The 25,685-nt window shown below is 39.8% G+C and overlaps 1 protein-coding gene across 1 annotated transcript in view; it reads right to left on the minus strand.

Moving 5' to 3' along the window:
* The window catches only part of ANKRD26 (ankyrin repeat domain containing 26), an 81,342-nt gene that overhangs the window by 33,052 nt on the left and 22,605 nt on the right, over positions 1-25,685 (minus strand). Inside the window, exons 11-21 of the mRNA XM_056132017.1 lie at positions 24,834-24,895; positions 21,904-21,988; positions 17,872-17,970; positions 17,249-17,277; positions 17,084-17,156; positions 12,659-12,741; positions 8,031-8,182; positions 5,615-5,794; positions 3,748-3,781; positions 3,107-3,248; positions 436-649 (exon numbers count right to left, since the gene is read on the minus strand). Coding sequence (XP_055987992.1) covers positions 436-649; positions 3,107-3,248; positions 3,748-3,781; positions 5,615-5,794; positions 8,031-8,182; positions 12,659-12,741; positions 17,084-17,156; positions 17,249-17,277; positions 17,872-17,970; positions 21,904-21,988; positions 24,834-24,895 — 1,153 coding nt within the window. The remainder of the gene's footprint in view (positions 1-435; positions 650-3,106; positions 3,249-3,747; positions 3,782-5,614; positions 5,795-8,030; positions 8,183-12,658; positions 12,742-17,083; positions 17,157-17,248; positions 17,278-17,871; positions 17,971-21,903; positions 21,989-24,833; positions 24,896-25,685) is intronic.

Below are 25,685 nucleotides of genomic sequence, written 5' to 3' on the forward strand. Positions count from 1 at the left end.
TTTCTTTTCTTTTCTTTTCTTTTTTTTTTTTTTTTTTTTTTTTTTGGCTCTCTTGGTCACATCTGGCAATGCTCAGGGGTTACTCCTGGCTTAGCACTCAGGAATCACTTGTGGCAGTGCTCGGGGGACCATACAGAATAGTAGGAATGGAACCCAGGTCGGCTGCATGCAAGGCAAATGTCCTCCCCGCTGCACTATTACTCCGGCCCAAGTAAAATTCTTCTATTTCTTTAAAACCAAGATTTAAAACCAGAGAGATAGAACAGGGTGTTAGGTTCTTGCTATGCATACAGTCAACCCTGGTTTAATTCTGGTAATACATATGGCCCAAACCTCCCTAAAACCACTTAAGGGTCATTCTTGAGCACTGCCAAGTATGGCCCCAAACCCTCCTACCTAAAATAAGTAAATAACTAAAATCAAGATGCTCAATACCTCAGGGTGCATAGTTCTTGCTCCCATTCCACTTTTTGATGTTCTAGCTGTGACTTGGTTTCTTTTGCTTCTGATAGCTTCTTTTGTAGACTACTAATCTTATTTCTCATTTTTTTATTTTTTCCTGTAAGTAGTTCACAGTAATTCTTTTTAAGTTCTATTAATCTTTCATATGAAAGAATTGCATCCTGGATTTTCAACAAGCTAACAGAATCTGCATCAGGGAGAAAACAAAAATAGAAATAAAATATGTAAGCATGTTTTTGTAAAAAAAAGACTGCATTTTCACATTTATTAATACACTGAATAAGCCTATACTGAATATCAACAAAGTACAAGACCATACAGTAAGCTTTACAGTAGTACAAAAAAGAAATTCCAACTTCTGTTACAAGTCTAGTGAAGGGGAGAGACAATGATGGTTAAGTCAGACAGACACTATACAGAAGTCTATGAACACGTACCAATACTAGATCTAAAGTGGGTCCAGGAAAGCTATCCCTGAGGAAGAGAGAGCTACCCTGGAAAACAGAGGATGGGCAGGAAGGTAAGATTAAAGAGTTCTTTGGACAGGCATCAACCAAATTTCTACTGGAATGTGCTTCTAGCCAATATGGGATAAGAGTTGCTGATTTGCTTTCCTACCAGAAACATGCAAAAGTTAAAAAGAGATGAAATACATTTCTACACAATTTTCAGAAATGCAAAAAGACTAATTTAAAAAAGGAATGCACAGCCACATTCACAATGGATGCAATGCTAGCTACAGCCTGTGCCTAACTCTGCCTAAAAACATCTGAAAGAATAAAAAAAGATACGATAAACATATTATACATACACACATATGCACGCACGCACACAATACAACTCGGCCATAATAAAGGATGAAATCTTGCATTTTACAAAAACACATATAGAATTGGAGTGAGTCATGTTATAATAAGTCCAAGGAAGAAAGATGATCACTCATATGCAGGATATATAGAAACAAAACACAGAAGAGATGAAATGAAAGGAAACCAACATAGGAACTCAGATCACAGAGCTATGGTGGGGGAGACATTTCCAACGGGTTGTGGTGGAAGGATGTTGGTGCCTTGGTGGTGGTTGGGGTGTGGTAACACACACCGTGAAGAGCTATAAAGCTGTACCCTTAAAACGCTTAGTGTTGTCAGGAATACTTGTTAGAAATGCATTAGAAAGAAACACACATAAAGTTGTGCAAATCAGCGTCATCTAGCTAAAACTAGACTAATCAGAATTACTAACATTCGAAAAACTGACAATGAAAGGGTTCAAGTTTTGGTTCTTAAAAGCTAGCACACAGATTGTAGAAATGTAGAATGGTATTATATATCTTAGCAAACAATCTAGGGGACCTGTAGGTGGCTCAATGGCAAAAGCACCTGCCTTATAGGTGTGAGGCCGTGAGTTCGATCCCCAGTGTTGTCCCACATGACGCTCTGCTATTTAGGATCCCCAGTGCCACAACAGAAAAAGTATACAGTCTCTCCAGAGCATCACAGCTAGTTGTATGTGAGCATCCCAAGTAAACTGTGCATCCCCAGCAAGCACTGCAAACAGAATGTGCATGACCAGCACAACTGCAGAATGTAAACGCTCCCCCTGCAAGCATGTGCCCAAGCACCAAAACTAAACAGTGTGACCTTTGGTGAACACCACAGCCTAATGGAAGACTGATACCGGAAACGTGTGTGTATGTGTGTGTGTGTGTGAGTGTGTTTGTGTGTGTGCACCCTCTCCCTACAGTGAAAGCAGCAACCACAGAACTGAAGAGCACAGGGCAGGGGAATTTAAACCTGGCAGCTTCTTAGTAAGGAAATATAATGAGGCACAAAAAAGACTTTTTGATGTGATAAATACATTAAATATCTTGACTGTGAAGGTTCTAGTGTAGAAGTTTGTCAAAACTATTAAATTACATACTTTATATATGTGGGATTTAACTGAAGCTGTTGGAAACAAAACTCTTATTGCAGAAAAAGACAACTCAGACAGGAGTTGAAACAAAGAGCGAGGAACTTCCTGAAATACTGCCAGTATAGTACTGCAGACTTCAACCTTAAAGCACAAGGAGTAACAAGTTAGTTTTAAGGGACTAAAATAGGATGAGATCAGAAGATTTTTTTCTAAGGTAATAACTATGGTTGCAGTAAGTCAAAGGTTTCAGGAGGTGGAATAGCAGGGGGGATATAGGGTTATCTCAGGTTTCCAGGGAGGAAGTAATGGTAAACCTGACCTTGGGGGAAGGTATAGGTAGAAGCAGAGCCAAACTGGGGACTGGAGTATAGTGCATATGGTCAACCTGAGTTTGATCCCCGGCATTCCATATGATCCCCTAAGCATTGCCAGGAGTGATTCCTGAGAGCAAAGCCAGGAGTAACCGCTAAGAATAGTTGGATATGGCTCAAAAACAAAATAAAACAAACAAAAAAAAAGCAGTGTCAACAGAAGTACTATGGGTTATCACAGACCTTGTGCTGGAAGTGTATATATAATATTTTCATATAAAACATTCTTTCAGAGATGAATAACATATCTGCATGAATATAGCAGAATAACATACTGCTATATGATGCAGTATTAAACAAAGTATTCATAATGTTATAGTATGCACTGAAAAGACCTTATATTTATATTATGGTCCTACCTTTACAATCCTTGCCAAGTTGTTCAATTAGCAACATAGAATTGTTATAATTAGAGTAAGGCATTTCACAATCCTCTGAAGTTGTTTCAGATGACTGAGTTATGTCATCAAGGATATCCACAGAATTAACTTGAAGTCTGACCTACAAATAAATAACACATCTTCAAAGTGTCTCCATAGTGTTTATAAACATACTAAGTGTTCAGAAGTGATAGTTTAATTTTTGTATAAAAAGAATCACAGAACTACATCTTCTAACAACAAATTTTTATCAAAAGGTTACTTATATTAATTTTGAGGGTTTTTTTAAAGTAAAACAGAAGAAACATTGCTTTTTTATTTGCACTCAATTCAGAAATATTGCAACTAAAGGAAAATATTTATTACCAAAAAATACCTGATCAGCTTCAATCTCTAACTATACATATTCTTCTACAATAACACTACTGTTCAAAGCAATACTTCAATTTTACACTAGATGGCAATCACAAGAGAATGACAAATCAATTTTGAGTTTTAAAATTCCTATCTTCTATCTCATAGTAAACATCTCTATAACAAAGGAAAACATTTTATATACCTTTTAAAATGCACCATTTTACTAAAAAATAATTATTTTTATACACTATTTTTTACAATACCTTATTCTTTTCATCAGATGCTTTTTTAACAGACCTGAAAGAACAAACAGTTGTTTAAGGCAAATATTAAATAACACAAAGACTATCTAAAACTATTATTTTAATATATAATAATATAAATATAGTATATATATCTATTAGTTAATGTATAATATCTGCATTTAGAATTGATTTTCTAAAGGTGAGCATTAGGAAATAAAGAGTAACATTAAAAAACAAAGAAAAATATGACTAATAAAGTAAGTAAGTAAAGGCCCTCCCGTTGATCATCGATTTGCTCGGGCGGGCCCAGTAACGTCACCATTGGAGACTTTGTTGTTACTGTGTTTGGCATATCGAATACGCCACGGGGAGCTTGCCAGGCTCTGCCGTGCGGGCGAGATACTCTCGGTAGCTTGACGGGCTCTCCGAGAGGGGCGGAGGAATCGAACTCGGGTCGGCCATGTTGGCTGCGTGTAAGGCAAATGCCCTACCGCTGTGCTATGACTAATAATAATTTAAAAATTAATTTTATTACATAATTTTAACTTCAGTGTGATAACACTTAAGTAATCACCTGCACATTTAATTATCCAAAAAAATTTCACTTCAGAACAAATTACGAATAAAAAAACTCTCCCCATAAAACTATTCATGAAGAGAGGGCCAGAGTGATAGTACAGCAAGATAGCAGGGCTCTTGCCTTGAAAACAAGTGACCCCAGTTTAGCATCCTATATGATCCGCAGAGCACCATCAGGAGTGACTCCTGAGCACAGAGACAGGAGTGAGCACAAAGCATCACCAGGTGTGGTCCAAAAAACAAAAACTATTCATGAATAGGGCTGGGGAGATGGTTCAACTGGTTGGAGCAAATGTTTTGCCTGTGGCGGTTCTGGATTTGATCCCCCAATACCACATGGTCCCCCAGCACTGCTGAGAACAACCCCAAGCACCATACCAGAAGGAGCCCAACATACTATCAGCTCTGGCACCCCAAAAATTACTATTCCTGGCCAGAGCAAATAGTAGAACGAGTAGGACGTTTGCCCTGCACACAGAAGACCCAAGTTCAATCCCCAGCATTCCATATAGTCCCCCAAGAACCACTAGGAGTAATCTGAGTGCTGAGTCAGGAGTAACACATGAACATCACTGGGTGTGATCCAAAAAGCCAAAAAAAAAAAAAAAAAGGAAACAAAACAAAACCAAAAAAACCCTGCTATACCTGAAGAGAAGAATTATGGACAATCAGTTCACTCTAATCTTTCAAGGATAGGTGCTATAATCAACAACTTCCTAAAAATTAGAAATGCTTTCCCCACACTATTGCAGCATTAAATGTACCCCAGGCCTCTGAGCACCAAGCGCCTCACACTATCAGAAGTAGTCCAAACACCGAATGATAATATGGAAGGAGGTGGAGATGAGGAGGGGAGTAGGAACACGGGGAGGAAGAGGAAGACTCTGACAGCTCACCTCTATTTCTTTTCCCAGTGTAGGGCATCAGACTCAGGATCTCACACACGCCAGGTGAACATACTAACTCACATCCCCAGCCTTAGAAGCTCCCATTTTAACACAAAAATAAGTAAGACTCACTTCATCTCTACATGCTTCCTAAGTCACCATGTCTCTATTGCCTCTCCTGGTAAATCCTCACCTCTAAAGGAGCTGGCTGCATTTATTCACGAATTACCGAAAGGCAACAATTTCTGGGAACAGCACTCTGCCCACATGACCTGTCAGCGCTGACCTGCAACATTTTTCTGATATGGCTGGGAATTGCCTTGGTCTGTATGTAACATTATAGCATTTTATTTCCATGAGGAGTCATCACTGATCCCAAGAATTCTTTTCCGAGAAAGAAAGAATTTGTAGGTTTTTACCTCTCATCCTTTTGATCTGCTTTACTTAAACTGCTGTCATCATTTACTTCACACAGTGACTCAGCACTGACTCGGGACTTGGGTCTCTCAAATACTGATGAAATCACAGATGCTTTGGGAGTCCAATTTTTTTCATTTTCTTTTTCTTTTACTTCCTTCATAGGCAAGCTCAAAACAATACTTTTTAAAAAATCATTAAAAAGTTAGTTTTCTAATTATTCTACTGATGAACAATTTTCATAAAATTCTAGCTTTCACCTCATTTATTCATTCACAAAACATACCCATCAGATACACAGAAATATACACTGCTTGCTTCAAAGACAATTATTACGATTTTGATAACTGTGCTATAGAAAGTAGATGGATGAAAAGTTGTAAGCACTGTAAGAAAGACTTCAGAGAAGAGACTAAAGAAAGAAAGGAGGTCAGCAGGAAATAAAATGGAAGGAAATCCTTCTACTTAGAGATTTCAATAAGAACACAAAAATTAGACATGTGATATCCAAATGTTTCCTAAGAACTTGAAAGGAAAAGTATGAAACACATGGAAGCAGCAGCAAGAAATGAGTCAGTAAAGAAATTGTGAAGGGGCTGGAGCAATAGTACAGCGGGTAGGGTGTTTGCCTTGCACGTAGCCGACTCAGGTTCGAGTCCCAACATCCCATATGGTCCCCCAAGCACCGCCAGGAGCAATTCCTGAGTGCATGAGCCAGGAGTAACCCCTGTGCATCGCCAGGTGTGACCCCAAAAAATAGCAAAAACAAAAACAAAAAAAATAGAAATTGTGAAGATCTTTGTCACACTAAAAAGCTGGAATTCCTAACTCAGGCAGGGAGGTAAAAATTCGATGTAAGCCATATATTTGTCTTGTTTTTTAAAATAACAGCACTGGGGCTGGAGAGATAGTACAGAGGTTAAAGCACTTGAATCGCATGGAGCTGAAGCCACAACAATACTAGCATCACAGGATGGTCCTCTGAGCACAGCCAGGTGTGACCCTTGAGCAGTCAGTCAGGAATACTACAGCTCAACCAAAGGTGTGACTCAAATCACGCTCCCCCCAAAAATTAAAAAAAAAAAACAAATAATTTTTTAAAACCCACAATACCTTGAGGGTAAGGCACAAGAAATCATCACAAAGCACAGAATAAAAAATTGGAACTAAAGCAATAGTATAGCCAGTAGGGTGTTTGCCTTGCACGTGATCCCTGGCATATCCATATGGTCCCCCAAGAAACACCAGGAGTGATTCCTGAGTGCAGAGCCAGGAGTAAGCCCAGAGCATTGCCAGCTGTGACTATCCCCCTCACCCCCCTCCCACATAAAGCCGAAAAATAAATAAAAATTTTAAAAAGAAAGATTTTGGGGGGTGGGAGGGATACTGGGATCAGTGGTGGTGGAGAATGGGCACTGGTGGAGGGATGGGTGTTCAATCATTGTATAACTGAAACCCAAGCACAAAAATTTGTAAGTCTACAGCTGTACCTCACGGTGTTCCACTAATAAAAATTTAAAAAAATAAAAAATAAATTGGCAAGCTGTAATAAAAGAAAATACTAAGCAAAAATATAAAAGACTTTTTGTTTTTTAACTATTTTTGGTTCGGGGGCCACACCTGGCAGTGCTCAGAGTTACTCCCAGCTCTGCACCTCAGGAATTATCCTGGCAGTGCCCACGTGATCATATGGGATGCCAGGGATCGAGTGCCAGTCAGCTGCATGAAAGGCAGTTGCTCTACCTGTTGTACTTTCACTCCAAACCCCAAAAGAAGATTTTTAAAAAAACATGAGTTTCATGGGACAGCATCATCATATGAGTTTCAGATGGAGAAGAAATGAAAAAGGGTAAGAATTATTGGTTGAAGAAATAATAGTCTCGATTCCTCCAGTCTAAAGGAAACATAAACCCAAATCAGGAAGCTCAAAGAGTTAAAAGTAAGTGAATAATAACAATAATCCCAAGTAGAAGAACTCTGAGACACATTGTAATTAAAATGCCAAAGGCCAACAATAACAGACTCTTAAAAGCATCGAGAAAAAGCAGGCTCACTTAACAGGGAACCCCTCAAAGACACGGAATGAAATGAAATTAATATGAATTAATCAATTCATATTAAATGAAATTCTGCAGACAAGAAGAGAATAGTATGGGGCCCAGAGCAACAATAATACAGTGGGAAGGGCACTTGTTCTACACACATCTGACCTGGGTTCGATTCCAGCATCTCCTATGGTCCCCTGAGCTCTGCCGGGAGTAATTCCTGAGTCCTGACCCAGAAGGAAACCCTGAACATTGGCAGGTCTGGCACCTCCCAAAATACCCAAAGATTTTGCTTTACAGGAAAAGAATACTTGTATACTATTAAATAGTGCTATGTAGAATATATATTTTAAATTCTACTATATAGGTTTACCTATCAGAATCTTCATTCTCCGAAATAGAAAATTGCTGGTTATCAGTTTTCCTGTTCTTTCTTTGCTGAATGAGTCCAGCACTAGCAGCTTCATGCATGTTTTCTGATGCTTTTATTTCACTGTTTTTGTGTTTCTTCTTTTCTTCTTCAACCTTTAATAAAAGTTTGTTACAAAGGACACTTTAAAAAAAATGTGTTTTCAATAAGTTTATCATTTAGTCTGTTCTTAATGTATAAAATTCTTTCTATGCTTACTTCAGTCTTCATTAGACTGGGAGAAACAGAAAAATAAAAGAACCAAGACACTAATAAAGACACTAACAGTTAACTGTGCAGAGGCAAGATCCTGGAGCATCCCTAACAAAATGCAGGCTGGGTGCGCTGTCTTTCACCTGTCACTTCTTACAATTCGTCTTTTCATTTCGATCTGAGGATACCAAAGAAAGTATCAATCTTCAACAAAGTTTACTATAATACAGGGAACAAAATGAAATTGATCTGTTACTAGTAGAATTCTGAAAACAAAAGTGCTTTGAAATTTCACATTCAACAAGCAGAAAATGAGATACCTAGATAGTACAAAAGTAATTATTGACAAGAGCAGACAGAGATATGTCCAAGGCTCCTACAGGGGCAATACTAAATATCCTGTGTTGCTGAAACAAATCTCCAGCATTGAATCGATAAATCACCCCCTATAATCACCACGTCAATCAGAGAAAGTGTGACTGTGGTAAAGGAATTTGCTGACTTAGTTGAGGAAGAAGGCTCAATTTAAAGATGTTATTACTAGATTTGGGCAATATTTCAAACTTAAGGTACTAGAAATAGTTTTTCTTTTCTTTGGTACTAAACATTAAAAGTTTTTGCTATATATGAGATAATATGTCAAGACTTACCATAATTAAACAATGTAATGAGAAAGTTTGATTTAACAGAATCACGTGAGAGTGGCGAAACAGAAAACAATAGACTTTATCTATTTGATATAAAAAAAATTCTCAAAGTAACCAAGCTGGAATTCTAAGTTCTAAGGGTTGATCTAAAAACAGATAAAAACTGTAAACTCTAAAGCACAATATAATCTTTTAACTAAGACTATTTGTTTACTGCTTCCTTCCCATTTTAGCTGGTACCCCAGTTCCTCCCCATTTGAAAAGAAATTTGACAAAAGAGTTAGGCTGATTCAGAACAAAAACGGTGAGAATGCTCCCTGAATATTCTTAGAATGTTCTTAGAATTCTTAGAATGGAGGAAATCCAGACACAATTACATACTCAAACAACCCCATTGTAGGTGTGAGTTGTTTTCATAAGTTGAAAATCAGAATGGATGAGACCACTGATAGAAGGGGGGAAAAAAAAACAGAGCAGCAGCAAGGGCACCTCTACCTCTTTTTGCAGTTGAACTTTCGCTTTTTCCAGAGCCAGGAATTTAACTTGCAAAATGCCTATCTCATTCTTAAACCTCTGTACGTCTTGCTGTAGTTCTTCATTTAGATATGGTTTTGATGTTCTGTGACTACATGGGAGAGAAGAACTCACATTTCCTAGTACCAGGTCCAGATCCATGCTTTTGAAATTATTAACATTGTAATTATCAGCACAGATTGGCATATGGAGCAAATCTTGCATTGGTTTTGTTTCTTTACAAATGTCTGTATCAGCAGAAATTTTGTGCTCTTTTATTTGAATCATGTTCGTTTCACTGGAGCGGGAGAGCCACAAATCAATAACGCTTTTTGGATCACTAGACTGCGGAAAACGGCGGTCTTCTCCTACCTCAAAAGGAACTAAGGGGTTCCTTATTTTTTTACCTCTTGTATCACTATAAAAGCTCTCCTTGGTTTTGTTAACATGATCAGTGTCTAGTCTGTTACCATTTTTACAGTCTAATTTGTTCTCATTTAAATAAAGAACAGAAGATGACTGGCCAGTAAATTCCAGGGGCGAGGAATATGAATGAGATGGAAAGATATTTTCCAGGCTGGGTTCTTTCTGTTCAGGAAATGCCTGATGCACCACAAGGACTGATACTCCAAATGCATCTTTTTCCTCACAAGCAAGTACATTATTTGTCATATCAGAAGATATTTCCTTCAAGTTTTCTCCTTCTTTGGAGTTACGTGGTTCTTCCTTACGACAAGCAGTGATTTCATGTTTTTCATGGTCAAACTGGTGCTTTAACCCGTTTGTGATGAGTTTTAATCGATTTTCCCACTCCAATTTGCTTTGTTTGGTCCACATTTCCTCATACTTTTGCACACTGGGAAGTTCTGAATACACAATCACAGACTCCCTACTGCAATCCTTACTTATTTCTGGCTCTTGAGACATCTTTTGCAGATATAAAAGTGGAATGCTAATTTGCTTGGTCTGATTTTCAGAAGTCTTTTCTCTCAGGGTGCATGTTTGTAAAATAACTTTAGCCTTAGGTTAATGAAGTACAGACAAAGAAAAATTAGAAAATAATCCAAATGTAACCATTAAAAGTTAAAATCTATATCTATAAATTTCCAATTCACTTGACTATAGAATTTTTTTTTTGTTTTTGTGCCATACAATGCTGTGCTCGGGGCTTACTCCTAACTTTGTGCTCATAGATCACTCTTGGTGGTGGCTGGGGACCATAGGAGAAGCCAGGGATTGAAGCCAGCATGGCTGTGTGGGAGGCAAATGGCCCACCCACTGTACTATCACTCTAGTCCATTGACTGTGGAATCTGTCATACCCTAAAACAGGACCAAAACCCCAGTAAACTGAACTCTGTCATTTTGGGGCTAAATTTAACATTTGATTATATAAAGGCAGCCAAGAATTAACTAGAGCATTTTTTATATTGCAAAATCTTTCTCCCGTAAAAAAATAAAAATACACCTCTCCTCAGGCCAAAAAGATAGCTCTAAGATCTGAGGCACACATTTTGCCTCCTGAGACCAATCTTAGCACGACATGGTCCCCTGAGCAGCAAAGCTACTCCCCTGAGTACCACCAGGGGTGTCCAAAAACAAACAAAAATCTCACTTCATCATACCTTAAATGCTTAACCCTTAAAGGTACATTTTAGGTACACTTAAGGTCAACAGGTGGAATGCAGTCATTTAGAAATTATTAGGACCCAGGATCAATTAAGATCAGAGAGAACAGCAAGTTCCTAAATTAGTTCAAGTTACATATTATGATAGTGTGGTGCATCAAAAGTTATCATTCTACAGAGTTTATGGGTGCTTCCCTTCAATGCAGCCAACCTCAGTTCAATTCTGACCCCACATATGACCTCCAAGCACTGCCACGAGAAATCTCTGAGCACAGATGCAAGAGTAAGGCCTACACATCACTGGATGTGGCCCACCTACCCTCCATGCTCCCCTGCAAAAAGAATCAAAAGTTAACTTCTTGCATCTAGTTCTAATATATTTTAATATACACTCACGAGAGTTGATTTGAAATTTTAAAAATATTCACTGATTTCCTACACTAAAATGAATTGTGATAAAACTATTCGTTTGTTTGTTATTTAATTTGGAGGGCATACCCAAGCTGTGCTCAGGCCTTATTCCTGGCTCTGCACTCAGGGATCACTCTTGGAGGGAGCTTGGGGGAACCACATGGGATGCTGGGATTGAAACACTTGCAAGGCAAAAGTCTTACCCACTATATAACTCTCCATCCCTAAAGTTATTCTTTTATATCCAAACAACAAAGGTGCTATAGTAGAAGATGTGATTGTTTTTGATAAGCAACTGAATATATTCATGAACAAATTATGTTCCCCAAATCGAGGACTCTACAGAGATCACAGACAGAATGGAGCTTTAATCCTGGCATTAGTGACTGTAATATTCACCTGCAAATGTGGAATCACTGGACATGATTACTCCACTCTAAAGGTCCAACTTAGTGTTCTCACTGTGTCATTAGTCAGAATTTCCACTGTTTAGTCAGATGGTTCCATATGTGATGCTACCTTCTTAATTGTGTATAGAATTATAAAAATAGAAGAAGCAAATAATATTCAAGAAAAAAATTTCTTTCAAGGATAATGTTTACCAAAAACTCACTATATATTCTAACAATATTCTGTGTTGGTTTTTGTGTTTCTATTTTTAGATTACACCTGGCTGTGCTCAGGGCCTTATGTGTACTCAAGAGATCACTTGCAAGGCAAGTACCCTACTTGCTGTGCTACTGTTCTACCCCAGATTCCATGTTTTAGATGAAATGAAATATTAAGAGGCCAGGGACAAGGGTTAGTGGTAGAATATCTGTCTTATATGTGAGAAGCCCTAGGTTTGATTCCTAGGTCCATAAAAATGAAAAGAAATTAAAAAGGGAGTATCACATCCAGCTGTGCTTAGGACTTACTCCTGGTTCTGTGCTCAGAGATCACTACTGCAGGGCTCAGAGGACCATATGGGGTGTTGAGATTGAATCCAGATTGGTCACATGCAAAGCAAACGCCCCGTCTGCTATACTATCACTACAGCCCCAATAAGAAACTAAAGATTAAATCACAATCAAATTTTAAAAGACTATCTCCAAACATAATTCCACTTCTACTATGCTACATTACTAAAGCATAGAAAACAATATAAAACCATAAAGGTAAGTCTAAAAATGTCATCATACCTGTGGGTGGTTATTTTCACTTCCACTGAGTCTTTCTTGAGTCTCTTCCGATGTCGTGTCTAAGTTTAGTTCAGGTGACAAATCTAAATATTTATTGAAATGAACTATTTAGATAAAAGCTATAGCTTTAATAAAAACAGACAATGACATTTTAACTATGCTTAATTTTAAATATAATATTTACTTCTTTAAGAACTATTTCTAACTGGGACCATAGAGACATCCCTTAGTCCATTATGCTCTTTCCAGCACCAAAACAGTTTAAAGTATATAAAGTCCCACAATAGTCTCTACTTCATAACAGCTCCATTTTAACAACACAGTAAGCTCCAACTACAATACCATTCACAATTCTGAAAATAATTTTTATGGGGGTGGGTGAGAAAAGACAGTGGGTAGGGAATTTAGTGACTGGCGATACACACATGGCCAACCCAGGTTTGATTCCGAGCATCCCATCTGGTTCCCTGAGCACTGCCAGGAGTAATTCCTGAGTGCAGAACCAGGAGTAACCCCTGAGCATTGCTGGGTGTGACCCCAAAAGCTAAACAAATAAATATATATTCCATGCTGTTATCTTTTCTTCAGTGCTATCTTAGCTCTTTATAGATTTTCCATGTGTATCTTCACTATCTAAAGATTTTTCTTTACAAGTGTGTCTCCTTTTCTCCTAGTCTATAGGGGACAGTGTCTTGAATCATCTCCAGATTCTGGGGAGATAATATTGGGGTGAAGGAGCTGGCCTTATATGTGGCTGACCCTGGTTCCATTTTCAGCATAGCACCTGGAATGACCCCTGAGCACAGAGCCAGAAATGAACACCACCAGGTGTGGTGTCCAACAAAAATAAGAACATTCATCTCCTCATAAACAGACTTTGTAAGCCATACTACTCAAAGGGGTAGAGGCTAGGAAAGGGGGAGAGAATGTGGGGTTAGGGTGTGAAAGGGAAAAGAACATCCAATAGGGTAAATATTTGCCTAAAACATATGGACCAATGAGGAAGGCATCAATCATCAGCTATTTGGAAGGCCAGAGAATAGAAAACGCTCTTTTGACTAACGGAAGGTGTTTTTGTTTTGTTTTGCTTTGTTTTGGGGCCAAAGCCAGCAGTGCTCAGGGCTTACTCCTGGCAAATATCCCACCTATGTACCCTCTGGCCCTGCTTTATTGAGTCTGGCTGAAGTCAGACTACAAAGCCTTATTTGTAATTATGAGACGCTGAATAATTAACATATTTTAACGTGTGGGTAGCTTAATTAACATATTGTAAGTGTAATTAATTAACATATGTTGAGGTAATATATAGATATGATTATAAATATAGATGCACAGTTAATTGTTGCTTTTTGCAGTGCCAGGGATCAGACCCAGGTAATGTACTTTACCACTGAGCCACAGCCCTGTCATGACCAACAGCTGTATTTTCATTTGAATTAGAAAATTCTAAACATAAAAAGGGATGAGTCTGAGAGGCATATAAATAAACAAAGGAAAACAAAATAAAATACAATCATTCAAAATAGTGAAAACTTAGCGGTCCTGAAATAGTAAAAATTCAGTAGGCCAGAAATCAGGGAATGATTCCAAAAGTGTTTAGAATATAAAGTTATCAGAGCCCAGTACAGAATATTTACCAAATGACAGGGGTATGGTGCCGCAAGCAGGTCAGTCTGTACCTGTGAGGCGAGTGCATCAGCAGCCTGATGGTACCTTCAGACTTCCAGATACCCCAAAATTGCTGCTGTGCCTTTGGCCAGACCCCAAAACCTTGGAGCAAAGATTACCAAGAAAATAAATGGCCAAAAATTAAGTATACGGGAGACACACCCACAAACCACCTCTGGCTCAGCTATATAATTGAAGGTATCGTCTCTTTGGTTCCTTATCGGACTGCTTAACGGCCATGATCCCAGAGACTCAGAAACAAATCTCAAAACCCAATGGCTTTTGGCAGAAATGCATCCGGTCCCTGCAGTAGGTTACCGGAGCCAGGACACCCCAGGTGGGAATAAGTTTTGTGCCTTGGCCTGTTCCACCTGGCGACCCGGTGGCCATCATCCTCCAGAGGCCACTGGACAGTCAGGTTTGAGCCCAGAGTGACGAAACATGCGGGGCTTCACGGGATGGGGTTGAGGCCGGCCCTTTCCTCCCCATCCCAACGAGACCCCGAGTCACTGCCCACAAACAGCCTCTCTGGCTCCTGATCAAGCTGCTTAACAGTCACGATTCCAGAGACTCAGAAACAAATCTCAAAACCCAGCGGATTTTGGAAGAAATGCGACCAGACCATGCAGTAGGTTACTGTCGCCGGGCCACCCCAGGGGGAAAGGGTGCTGTCCCTCCACCTGTTCCCCCTTGGCGGCTCGGTGGCTGCCATCCACCAGAGGTCATTGGACAGTCAGGTTTGGGCCCGCAGTGAGGAGACATGTGGGGCCTCATGTGGGCCACCAAAGAGACCATACCTTCAATTATATAGCTGAGCCAGAGGTGATTTGTGGGTGTGTTTCCCGCATACTTAATTTTTGGCCGTTTATTTTCTTGGTAATCATAGGATGGTATGGAGCCGGCCCTTTCTTCCCAATCCCAATGAGACCCGAGTTGCCGCCAATGAATGGCCTCTCTGGCTCCTGATCAAACTGCTTAATGGCCATGATCCCAGAGATTCAGAAATAAATCTCGAAACCCCGCAGCTTTTGGCAGAAATGCGTCTGGTCCCTGCAGTTGGTTACCAGTGCTGGGCCACCCCAGGTGGGAATAGGTTTCATGCCTTGGCCTGTTCCTCCTGGTGGCCTGGTGGACACCATCCTCCAGAGGCCACTGGACAGGTTTGGGCTCGCAGTGATGAGACACGGGGACCTCACGGTATGGGGGTGGAGCGGCCCTTTCCTCCCCACCCCAATGAGACCCTGAGCTGCTGCCCACAAACGGCCTCTCTGGCTCCTGATCAAGCTGCTTAACAGCCATGATCCCAGAGACTCAGGAACAAATCTTGGAACCCAGCAGGTTTGGGCAGAAATCCCTCCAGATTTAATTGTTAAAATTTCGGGATTTCAAAATTGCGCAGCCACTACTGCAGCTGCACGACATCATATGTTATTCATAACCAGCAATAGAAAACAAATTGTCTACGGTTGCCTCTTTGGCATATCCAAGTGTTGGGGTAAAATCCCAAATAATAATGGTGGGTCTGGTGTCAAAATACTGAATGTAATCAAAGTAGAGAGAGAGTAATGTGGACATCATCTGCCTCACAGGTAGGGGGAGGGTCTGGGGTGGGGGTATTCTGGGGTTTTTGATGGTGGAGAATGGGCACTGGTGAAGGTACGGGTGTTTCATTGTATGACTGAGACTTAAACCTGAAAGCTTTGTAACTGCTCTCACGGTTATTCAATAAATAAAATTATAAAAAAAATGAAAAAAAAAGTATGTTGGAGTTCATGCACAATTCAATCAGCCTAAATCAGTGGCTGAATAAATAGCAGTCCTCCTACATTAAAAAAAAATTATTTACCAAATAAAAACCCAAATTTTAGGTCCCTGATGAAATCATTAAAGTTAAAACACAACTGATATGCTAGTAAATGAAACTTTACTTTGAATAAGGCATTAAAAATATTGGAAAAAATCTTAGTATCTAATGAAAAACTTCTGAGACTTCCCTAAGAAGTAGTTTCCAATTGGCAGGTTGGGGGCAACAAACTGTAAAAGGGAAAATACCTGGGGCTAGAGAGATAAATCTCTCTACAGTGATACTACAGTGATAAATCAGTTGCCCTGCACATAGCTGATCCCAATTTGATCCCCAGCTCCAAATATGGGCCCCTGGGCGCTGCCAGAAGTGATCCCTGAGCACCAAGCTAGGTGTAAGCCCTTAGCACTGCCACTGGGTCTGGTCCCAAACCCCAAACCCCATCCTCCCAACCACCAAGTAGAAATATCTGAGTTAATGTTTGTATCCTTTTAAATCTCTCTTAAGGAGCCGAGAGATAGCATGGGGGGTAGGGCACCCACCTTGCATGTGGCCAACTCGAATTCAATCCCTGAGACTGCCAGGTATGGCCCCAAGACAAAAATAAAAACAAAAATTTCCCTTAAGGGGCTGGAGCAGTAGTACAGCCCTTGAGTTTTGCACGTGGCTGACCAGGATTCAATCCCCGGTACCAGATATGGTCCCCAGAGCCAGCCAAGTACGTTTCCTGAGAGCAGAGCCACAAGTAAGCCCTGAGCACCGCCAGTTGTGGCTCAAAAAATAAAAAAACAAAACAAAAAATGTTTTTCAACTTGCAAAAATATTTTATTTAAACATGGATACCAACAGACCAATCTTAATTACTTATGTCAAATCCTTCCAATAACTGAAAAAAAAGAATACTACAATCATTTCAAATATTTTAGTGTACCTCTTTGCAGAGTTAAATTTACCTGGTGGAGATGTTTCAGCATCCTTTATTTCTACTGCTTTATTAGGAATAGAATCTTTCAGTTCAATAGGAGGCTGAATGGATTTAAAACAAGATGATTAATAAATGATGCAAATCTGATAAAAATCTTTACTTAATAATTCAAGAGAAAAGTAAAAGGTATTACCTTCAAATGGCGGTATTTTTCAAATGAATCTAAAAAGCAAATGGGACACATAATCAATTGTACATAAATATGAATCCCGGTCATAGTGACATGCAGAGTAAGTATTGAGGTGAATCCTCATGCTTAGCTGCAGAAATGATTGCACTTGATTTCAGTGATTAGTTTAGAAAGAAATATGAATCCATTACAATACTGAAGAGATTAGAGGAATGCAGATCTCACAAAACATGCACTTAGGTTTCAAAGGGTCATGGGACAAATGACCAGAAATACAGAAATACTGAAATACAGAAATACGCATAGATGAATGTGAGCATGCTGATGGGAGAAAAATGATTATTAATCAGGACAAATGATGGCCCTGACAGGGGAAATGTGAAAGCTGATGGACAAATACAGCAGCATTATTTTTAATGCAGAACATAAGAATCATTTAAAGTATTATACTACAAGTATTTATCATGTCCTTCAATTTGTTCCGTAATGGAGCAAGTACATAATGGTGATGGCAGTCCGTTGAACATATAACTCACTTCTCTTCAGAAAGAGTGTTATGAATTGATCGGCTTGAACATATACTTGTAGAATAATAGTTAATAAAAGTATTCATTATTTTTTCATACCCAGGGGGGCTACTGGAATGCCTACATTTCTTGTATCCTCTACTTTAGACATCTTAAAGTTGCTTGATCCACTCATGCAAGAAGGAATATAAAACATATCTATGAAACAATATTATAGTAAGTTTTTAATAATTGAAATATCAAAAAGAAAAATATTAATTGCCAAGGAATATCTTTTTTTAATTTTATTTATTTATTTATTTATTTTAGCTTTTTGAGTCATACTTAGCGATGCTCAGCGGGTTACTCCTGGCTCTGAACTCAGAAATTACTCCTGGCAGTGCGCACGGGACCATGTGGGATGCCGAGAATCTAATCCAGGTCAGTCAAGTACAAGGCAAACACCCTATCTGCTCTACTTTCGCCCTGGCCATTCTTTTTTTATTTTGTTTTGTTTTGGTGGCAAATCAGTGATGCCCAGAGGTTATTCCTGACTCTACAATCAAAAATTATACCTGGAGATGTTCAGGGGACAATATGGAGTGCTGGGGATCGAACCCAGGTCAGCTGACTACCCACTCCGGCTAGTCTTTAGAGAAAATGTTTATGAAATAATTATCTTATCAAATATCAGCCATCATAGGAAAAAAGACCAGCCAGAACTTCTACACTCAATCTCTTCTGAACAACTAGCAATAAAACATCTGTCTTTCATACCTGCCTCATAGCTGAAGAGGAAAAATGAATGGCTTAAGTTTATTCAAATTCCAATACTCCATCCCACTTCCACTACATCCTGAAGCAGTGATATGTCCTATTTCTGTGCAAACTTATGGAAGTCATCTATAGTGAGTTTTCTGGGACGTCCTCATCAACTTCAAGATGACGTGGCAGGCCAGAGCTAAGTGCACATTCTGCATGCAGAGAGCCTGCATTCTGTCCACAGCACTCACAGACCCCTCAACGGCACTGCCCAGCAACTCAGCCAGGAACACACCCTGAACACTACCAGATATGGCCCAATAAATGCATGCTCCCCTCCAACCAGCACACATAAAAACATCACAGAATTAATACCTTTCTTTTCTCCTTTCTTTCACTATCCCTCTTCTTCTTCAAAAATAATTTCTGTGGTGCCAGAGATCAAACCTGGGTTGGGCTACGTGCAAGGCAAGTGTCTACCTGCTATGCTGTCCCTCCAGGTCCAATTCTTCTCCTTTTAAGTTCTTTGGTTTTTGTTTGTTTGTTTGTTTTTGGACTACATGGCTGGCAGTCAGGGTTTACTTCTACTCTGTGCTCAGGGATCACTCCTGGCAGTGATGGAGGGAATTTATGCGGTGCTGGGGAGGGACCCCAGGGGGGGTTCACATGTAAGGCAAAAGCCTAACCCCTGCACTATCTCACCAGTCCCCTTTTGTGCTCTTTATCTAGATCATCCCTACCCATTTATCTAGATCATCCCCATCCATTTATCTATATCATCCCTATCCATTTCACCTTTCCTTATTTTGTTTCACATTTCCCATCCATTTCACCTTTCCTTGATTAGCAGTAGGATCTAGCACCTATAATTTCAAACTCTTCATGGATTTGGTATCATCTGGCTATAACTATGCTCAAAATTAAAACCAAAGGATGCTTTTACTAGGGCTGGAGAGATAGGAGTTAAGGTGCTGGCCTTGCATGCAGTCGACCCTGGTTCCACTCCTGGCATCTCGCCACTGAGTGTGGCCCAAAATAAAAATGAAAAATATTTTTCCTTGACTTTGGTCTATCGTGAAATATCTGATGACTCTTCCTCCTCATCACCCTTGCTACTCAGCACAGCATCAATGCCTGAAGGCTGTTAGAGATGCAGAATCCTTTGGCGTGCAGAGAGATTAGATAGCAGGTAGGGTCTCTGCCCTGCATGTGGGCAACTCAACCCGGGTTCCATCACTGGCATCCCATATAGTCCCCAAGCACCACCACACCACCAGGAGTGATCCTTGAGCACTACCAGTTATGACAAAAAAAAAAAACAGAAAAAAAAATAGCAAAATCCCAAACCCACAGCTTAAAAGGTAAGTATTTTTAACAAGGCCCCTCAGATGATTCATTAAAATCTGAGAAACCAGTCTATCCTAAGTCTTTAGTCACATTCCTTTACCTCAATGAACAATTTTATAATCCAGCCTCAAATTTGTCTTTACCCCTTTCTCAGTAACTGAAACTACATCAGAAGTCATCAGCTTTTGTCATGATATTGTCTCTTTGTGGGGCTGGAGCTATAGCAGAGTGGGTAGAGCGTTTGCCTTGTGCGAGGCCAGCACGGCTGAGCCGGGTTCAATTCCTCCACCCCTCTCGAAGAGCCCGGCAAGCTACAGAGAGTATCTCGCCTGCACTGCAAAGCCCGGCAAGCTACCCAAGATGTATTCAATATGCCAAACACAGTAACAACAAGTCTCACAATGGAGACAATACTGGCCTGCTCAAGCAAATCGATGAACAATGGGAGGACAGTGCTACAGTGCTACATTGCTTTTTTAATCTCCCTTTAATTCTTCTCTTCAGGTCTCTCATTTTGATCAATATAATAATACCTTCTGAAGCAACAATCTTTCATGCAACATTAAAATCATGGGTCCGCCATCCCATATGGTCCCCTGAGCACCGCCAGGAGTGATTCCTGAGTGCAGAGCCAGGAATGACCCCTGAGCATCACTGGCTGTGACCCAAAAGAAGAAAAAAAAAATCATGGGACCGGAGTGACAGGACAGTGGGCAGGGCACTTGCCTTGCAGGTGGCCGACCCAGTTCAATCCCTGGCATCCCAGATGGTTCCCTGAGCCCCACCAGGAGAGATACCTGAGCACAAAGCTAGGACTCAACCCCGAGTATTTCTGGCCCCCAAACCAAAATGAATAAATAAAGAGAATATAATCAGTACAAGCCTTGCATGGCAAGGATCTGGGTTCTGTCTCTGGCAGAACATGCCACCTTCCCTGGCACTACTGACAGTGGTCCCAGGCTCCCAAACACTAGAGTATTGTCCCCCAAATACACAAAGACACACACATATACATATATATATATATATACATATATATTACTTATATGTATTTGTGGGCTGGAGCGATAGCACAGTGGGTAGGGCGTTTGCCTTGCACACAGCCAACATGGCCGACCCGAGTTCGATTCCTCCGCCCCTCTCAAAGAGCCCGGCAAGCTACCGAGAGTATCTCACCCGCACAGCAAAGCCTGGCAAGCTACCCATGATGTATTCGATACGCCAAACACAGTAACAACAAAGTCTCACAATGGAGACATTACTGAGCCCTCTTGAGAAAATCGATGAACAACGGGAGGATAGTGATGTATTTGTATGGGCTGGAGCAATAGCACAGTGGGTAGGGCGTTTGCCTTGCATGCAGCTGACCCGGGTTTGATTCTTCCATCTCTCTCGGAGAGCCCGGCAAGCTACCGAGAGTATCCCGCCCGCACGGTAGAGCCTGGCAAGCTCCCCGTGGTGTATTCGATATGCCAAAAACAGTAACAAGTCTCACAGTGGAGAGGTTACTGGTGCCTGCTCGAACAAATCGATGAACAACGTGCTACAGTGCTATATGTATTTGTACATTGATAGCTGACAAACATGCTTATGTTCATCTCTACTACAGAAAATATAGTTCTGCATGATGAGTAATCCTTAATTCCATCCCACCAAGAAGAAAAATAGTAGATGTGTAAATTTCACTTTGCTTCTCTGATAAAGTTTGGTACAGGAAGCTCAATTTTGTCCACCTTTCCCACAGAAATCATTTTATTTTACACCTTCCACTATATCAACTCCTGTTTCAGATTATGTATTTCACATCCTGTACACGCTGCTTTTCTCATTCTTTATTACCCCTTTTCCTCTCACTTCCGGACTGTCATTGGATTTTACAATATCCTGAAAAGCAGCAGCTGATGCCTGGGAAGAAAAACTAATTAGGTCTTTTGAATTTCTTTTTTCTTACTAAACATTTTCTTAGACCAGGAGAATACATCACATTCATGTTTTAAATCAACAGTCCATCAAATGACTTTTTTAATGAAATACAGGTCTTACCTTCTACTTGTCCATTTTTTTCTCTTTGATCTTCATTCCCAGATAAGTGATCTGCAAACTTCCGTGGGAGACTCTCAGAGATACTCTGTTAAAATGATCATCAGTAATGAGCTGCATGCAGATTTCCTAATTCCTTTCTAAGAGAATATCTGAATTTCCCATTGAATTCTAAATGCAATTAGACTTAAAATAAGAGGTACATGTTCTAAAAAAAAAAAAACATTTAAATAAAGACCTCACATATGCTCTCATGATCAAGTACCTTTAATCTTCTATTTGCCATTGCCTCTGTGAGTCAAGCACAGAAGGAAGACACACTTTCACAGACCAAACACTGACTGAGCACGCATCCTTCACTTGGCAGCTTTCATCACACACAGAGATCTTCTCTGACCACCTAACTTCTACTCCAACTCCTACCCCTGTCCTAATACAAACTTCCTAATATTCTCTATGGGGGCCAGAGTGACAGTACAGTGGGTAGGGTGCTTTCCTTGCACACAATCAACCCAGGTTCTATCCCTGGCATCCCATACGGTGCCCTAAGCCTACCAGGAATGATTCTTGAGTGCAGAGCCAGAAATAAGTCCTGAGCCCCACCAAGTGTGGCCCAAACACCAAAAGAAAAAAAAATTGCCCAGTATTCTCTAACCTAACATGACCCATTTTCTTTATATGAACCTTTTATGGTGACAAGAATGGATTCTTCACTTGCTATTATGCAACTACCGCTTGTACTCCTTGACATGTACATTCAGTATCCAACTGCCTGGCACATGGTTGCTATTCAATTACAGAACTTTACTTACATCGAAAAACATTTAAAATCTCATCAAGCAGGATCAATTACCCAATCACTCTACTCTATTGTGATAGAATATTCATACCTATGTTACAGGTACAGAAAATCTCTAATGGTCTCTGAAATGTAACCCAAAACAAAAAAAAAATCCATATGGCAATTCTAATAATACTCCCCCTTTCTTTTTTTTTTTTTCTTTTTTTTTTCCCCCTTTATTTTATTTTATTTTTTTTAAAGTTGTAGATTTACAATTTTTTGTGCTTTGGTTTCAATTATACAATGATCAGATACCCATCCCTCCACCAGTGCCCATTTTCCACCACCATGGATAATATCCCTCCCACCCCCATCCCCCCATCCCCCCGTCTCTGTGGCAGGGCAATCCCCTGTGTTCTCTCTCTCCTTTTGGGTGTTGTGGTCTGCAAAAGAGGCATTGAGTGGCAAACATGTTCAGTCCATAGTCTACTTTCGACATGCATCTCCCCTCCTGGGAGGATCCTCCAAACATCCTTTATTTGGTGCTCCCTTCTCTATCTGAATAGCCCTTTCCTCTAGGATACCCGGCTGGCCTCTAAGTTATGGAGTAATCCTCCTGGTGCTGATCTCAGCTATTCTTGGGTATTAATCTCATACTTTGTTACTTTATATCCCCCAGATGAATGCAATCTTTCTATGTCTATCCCTCTCTTTCTGACTCATTTCGCTTAGCATGATACTTTCCATATTGTACCACTTGTATGTAAATTTCATGACTTCATCTTTTCTAAGAGCTACATAGTACTCCATTGTGTAGATGTACCAAAGTTTCTTTAACCAGTCATCTGTTCTTGGGCATTCAGGTTTCTTCCAGTTTCTGGCTATTGTAAAGAGGGCTGCAATGAACAAACAAGTGCAGATGTCACTTCGACTATACATTTTTGCCTCTCTGGGATATATTCCCAGGAGTGGTATTGCTGGGTCAAATGAATACTCCCCCTTTCTTGACCTTGCTCCCATCTCATCCTTTTAAGAACTGGCCTTAAAATTCAGTAGGACTAATAATAACTGCAATCACTTTGCTTTACATTTTTATAGCACCCTTCAGAGTTTACAAAGCATTTTCAGATTTGTTACCATATTTGTTCATTACACATACTGAAGAGGTAGTATTAGTGACACTTTTATTAATATGGTCACTGATACTCAAATAGGTTAAACAAATTTTTCCAATACTCCATGGCTAGTAAGTGACACAACCAGGATGCTAATGTATCTTCTGATTTCAAACCCAGCACTCAGAGGATGATGTGGTAGCTGCCAACACTCTTCTTACCTCTATCCAGAGCTGGTACCTCGGGTCATCATTGCTTCATACTTGTATGGCTATCATAAAGATACTCAATGCACCCTATTTTTTGTTTTGTTTCTTTGTTTTGGGGGGGTTTTGGGGATCAAAGCCAGGGCCTCACACAGACAAACTGCATTCTCTATTATGAACTACATCCTCAATTCCAGTGTATTCTGTTGTAAATATTCAAAATGGTTTCTAATTATCAAATAACCACTAAGCCACACTATTTTATAATCCCAAATACTTAATACTTCCCCTAACTGTTTTTTCTCTTGAAATATTTTTTGCAGATCTACATGACAATCCAAATATAACAATACTTTCAAGACTCAGGCATAAATTTTTGAAGTAAATGACTACAACTTAGACTGTTCCTCACCACATCTCATTAAGAGTTTTATCACCCAAGCACAAAAATTTGTAAGTCTACAACTGTACCTCATGGTGTCTCACTAATAAAAATTAAAAAAAAAACTTAAAAAAAAGAGTTTTATCACTTCCTTTTATAGAACAGGATCATAAATTTGGCTACAGGATGACCTGAAATAATTCTTTAATTTTCAAAGAAGCTTTATTTCAAATACCAAACTGATTACACTGATTTCCTTATCTGCCCATAAGTAGAAGCACACTTTGTAGCATAAGTACATGGAGTACCTAATTTTATCAAGGGTCAAAAATATAAGAAACAATTTTATAGGTAAGTGTAAGATGAGAAAATGAATTCAAAGCATCTCTTTCGTGTTTTAATATCACTCAGGGCTTATAATTAAAAACAGAAATAACAAAACATGGTACCTCAGAATCCCAAGGTGATTCTACATCTTCCTCATCTCCTAATCCCAATGCTGACAGCATATCTGTCAAATGCAATCACAGATACATCAATGAAAATATCATTATGCATTATGTATTTTTAAAAACATTTAAATTTACCTCCATTCAAAAATGTTTCTAGACAGTGGTGGTGGGGGGTGGTGACAGGAGAGAAGCTGGCAAAAGTGGTGCTGGGAAATGTATACTGGTGGAGGGATGGGTGTTGGAATACTGTATGACTGAAACCTAATTATGAACACCTTTGTAAAGAGCTATGTCACAGGGATTCAATAATAAGATCTTTTAAAATAAATAAATAAATAAATATTTATAGGGGCTGGAGCAACAGTATATCAGGTAGAGCATTTGTCTTGCATGTGGCCGAACCAGCTTTGACCTGTGGCACCCCATATTGTCCTCCGAGGTCTCCAGGAATAATCCCTGAGCACAGAACCAGGAGTAAGCCTTGAGCATCACCAGGTTGGACCAAAAAAGTTTCTGTAAATTAAGTAGCACCATAGCACTGTCCTCCCATTGTTCATCAATTTGCTCGAGCAGGCACCAGTAACGTCTCCATTGTGAGACTTCTTGTTACTATCTTTGGCATATCAAATATGTCACAGGGAGCTTGCCAGGCTTTGCCGTGATGGGCAGAGGAATTGAACCCGGGTTGGCGGTGCGCAAGGCAAATGCTCTACCCATTGTGCTATTGCTCCAGCCCCTGTAAATTAAATAATAACAGATAAGTATTTCAGGAAAAGAGGGGCTGGAGAGAGAATACAGTGGTGAAGGTGCTTAATCCTTACATGTGGCCCATACTAGTTTGATGTCTAG

Source organism: Sorex fumeus, unplaced genomic scaffold (assembly GCF_029834395.1).
Source record: "Sorex fumeus unplaced genomic scaffold, SorFum_2.1 ptg000007l, whole genome shotgun sequence".
Taxonomy (NCBI): Eukaryota; Metazoa; Chordata; class Mammalia; order Eulipotyphla; family Soricidae; genus Sorex; species Sorex fumeus.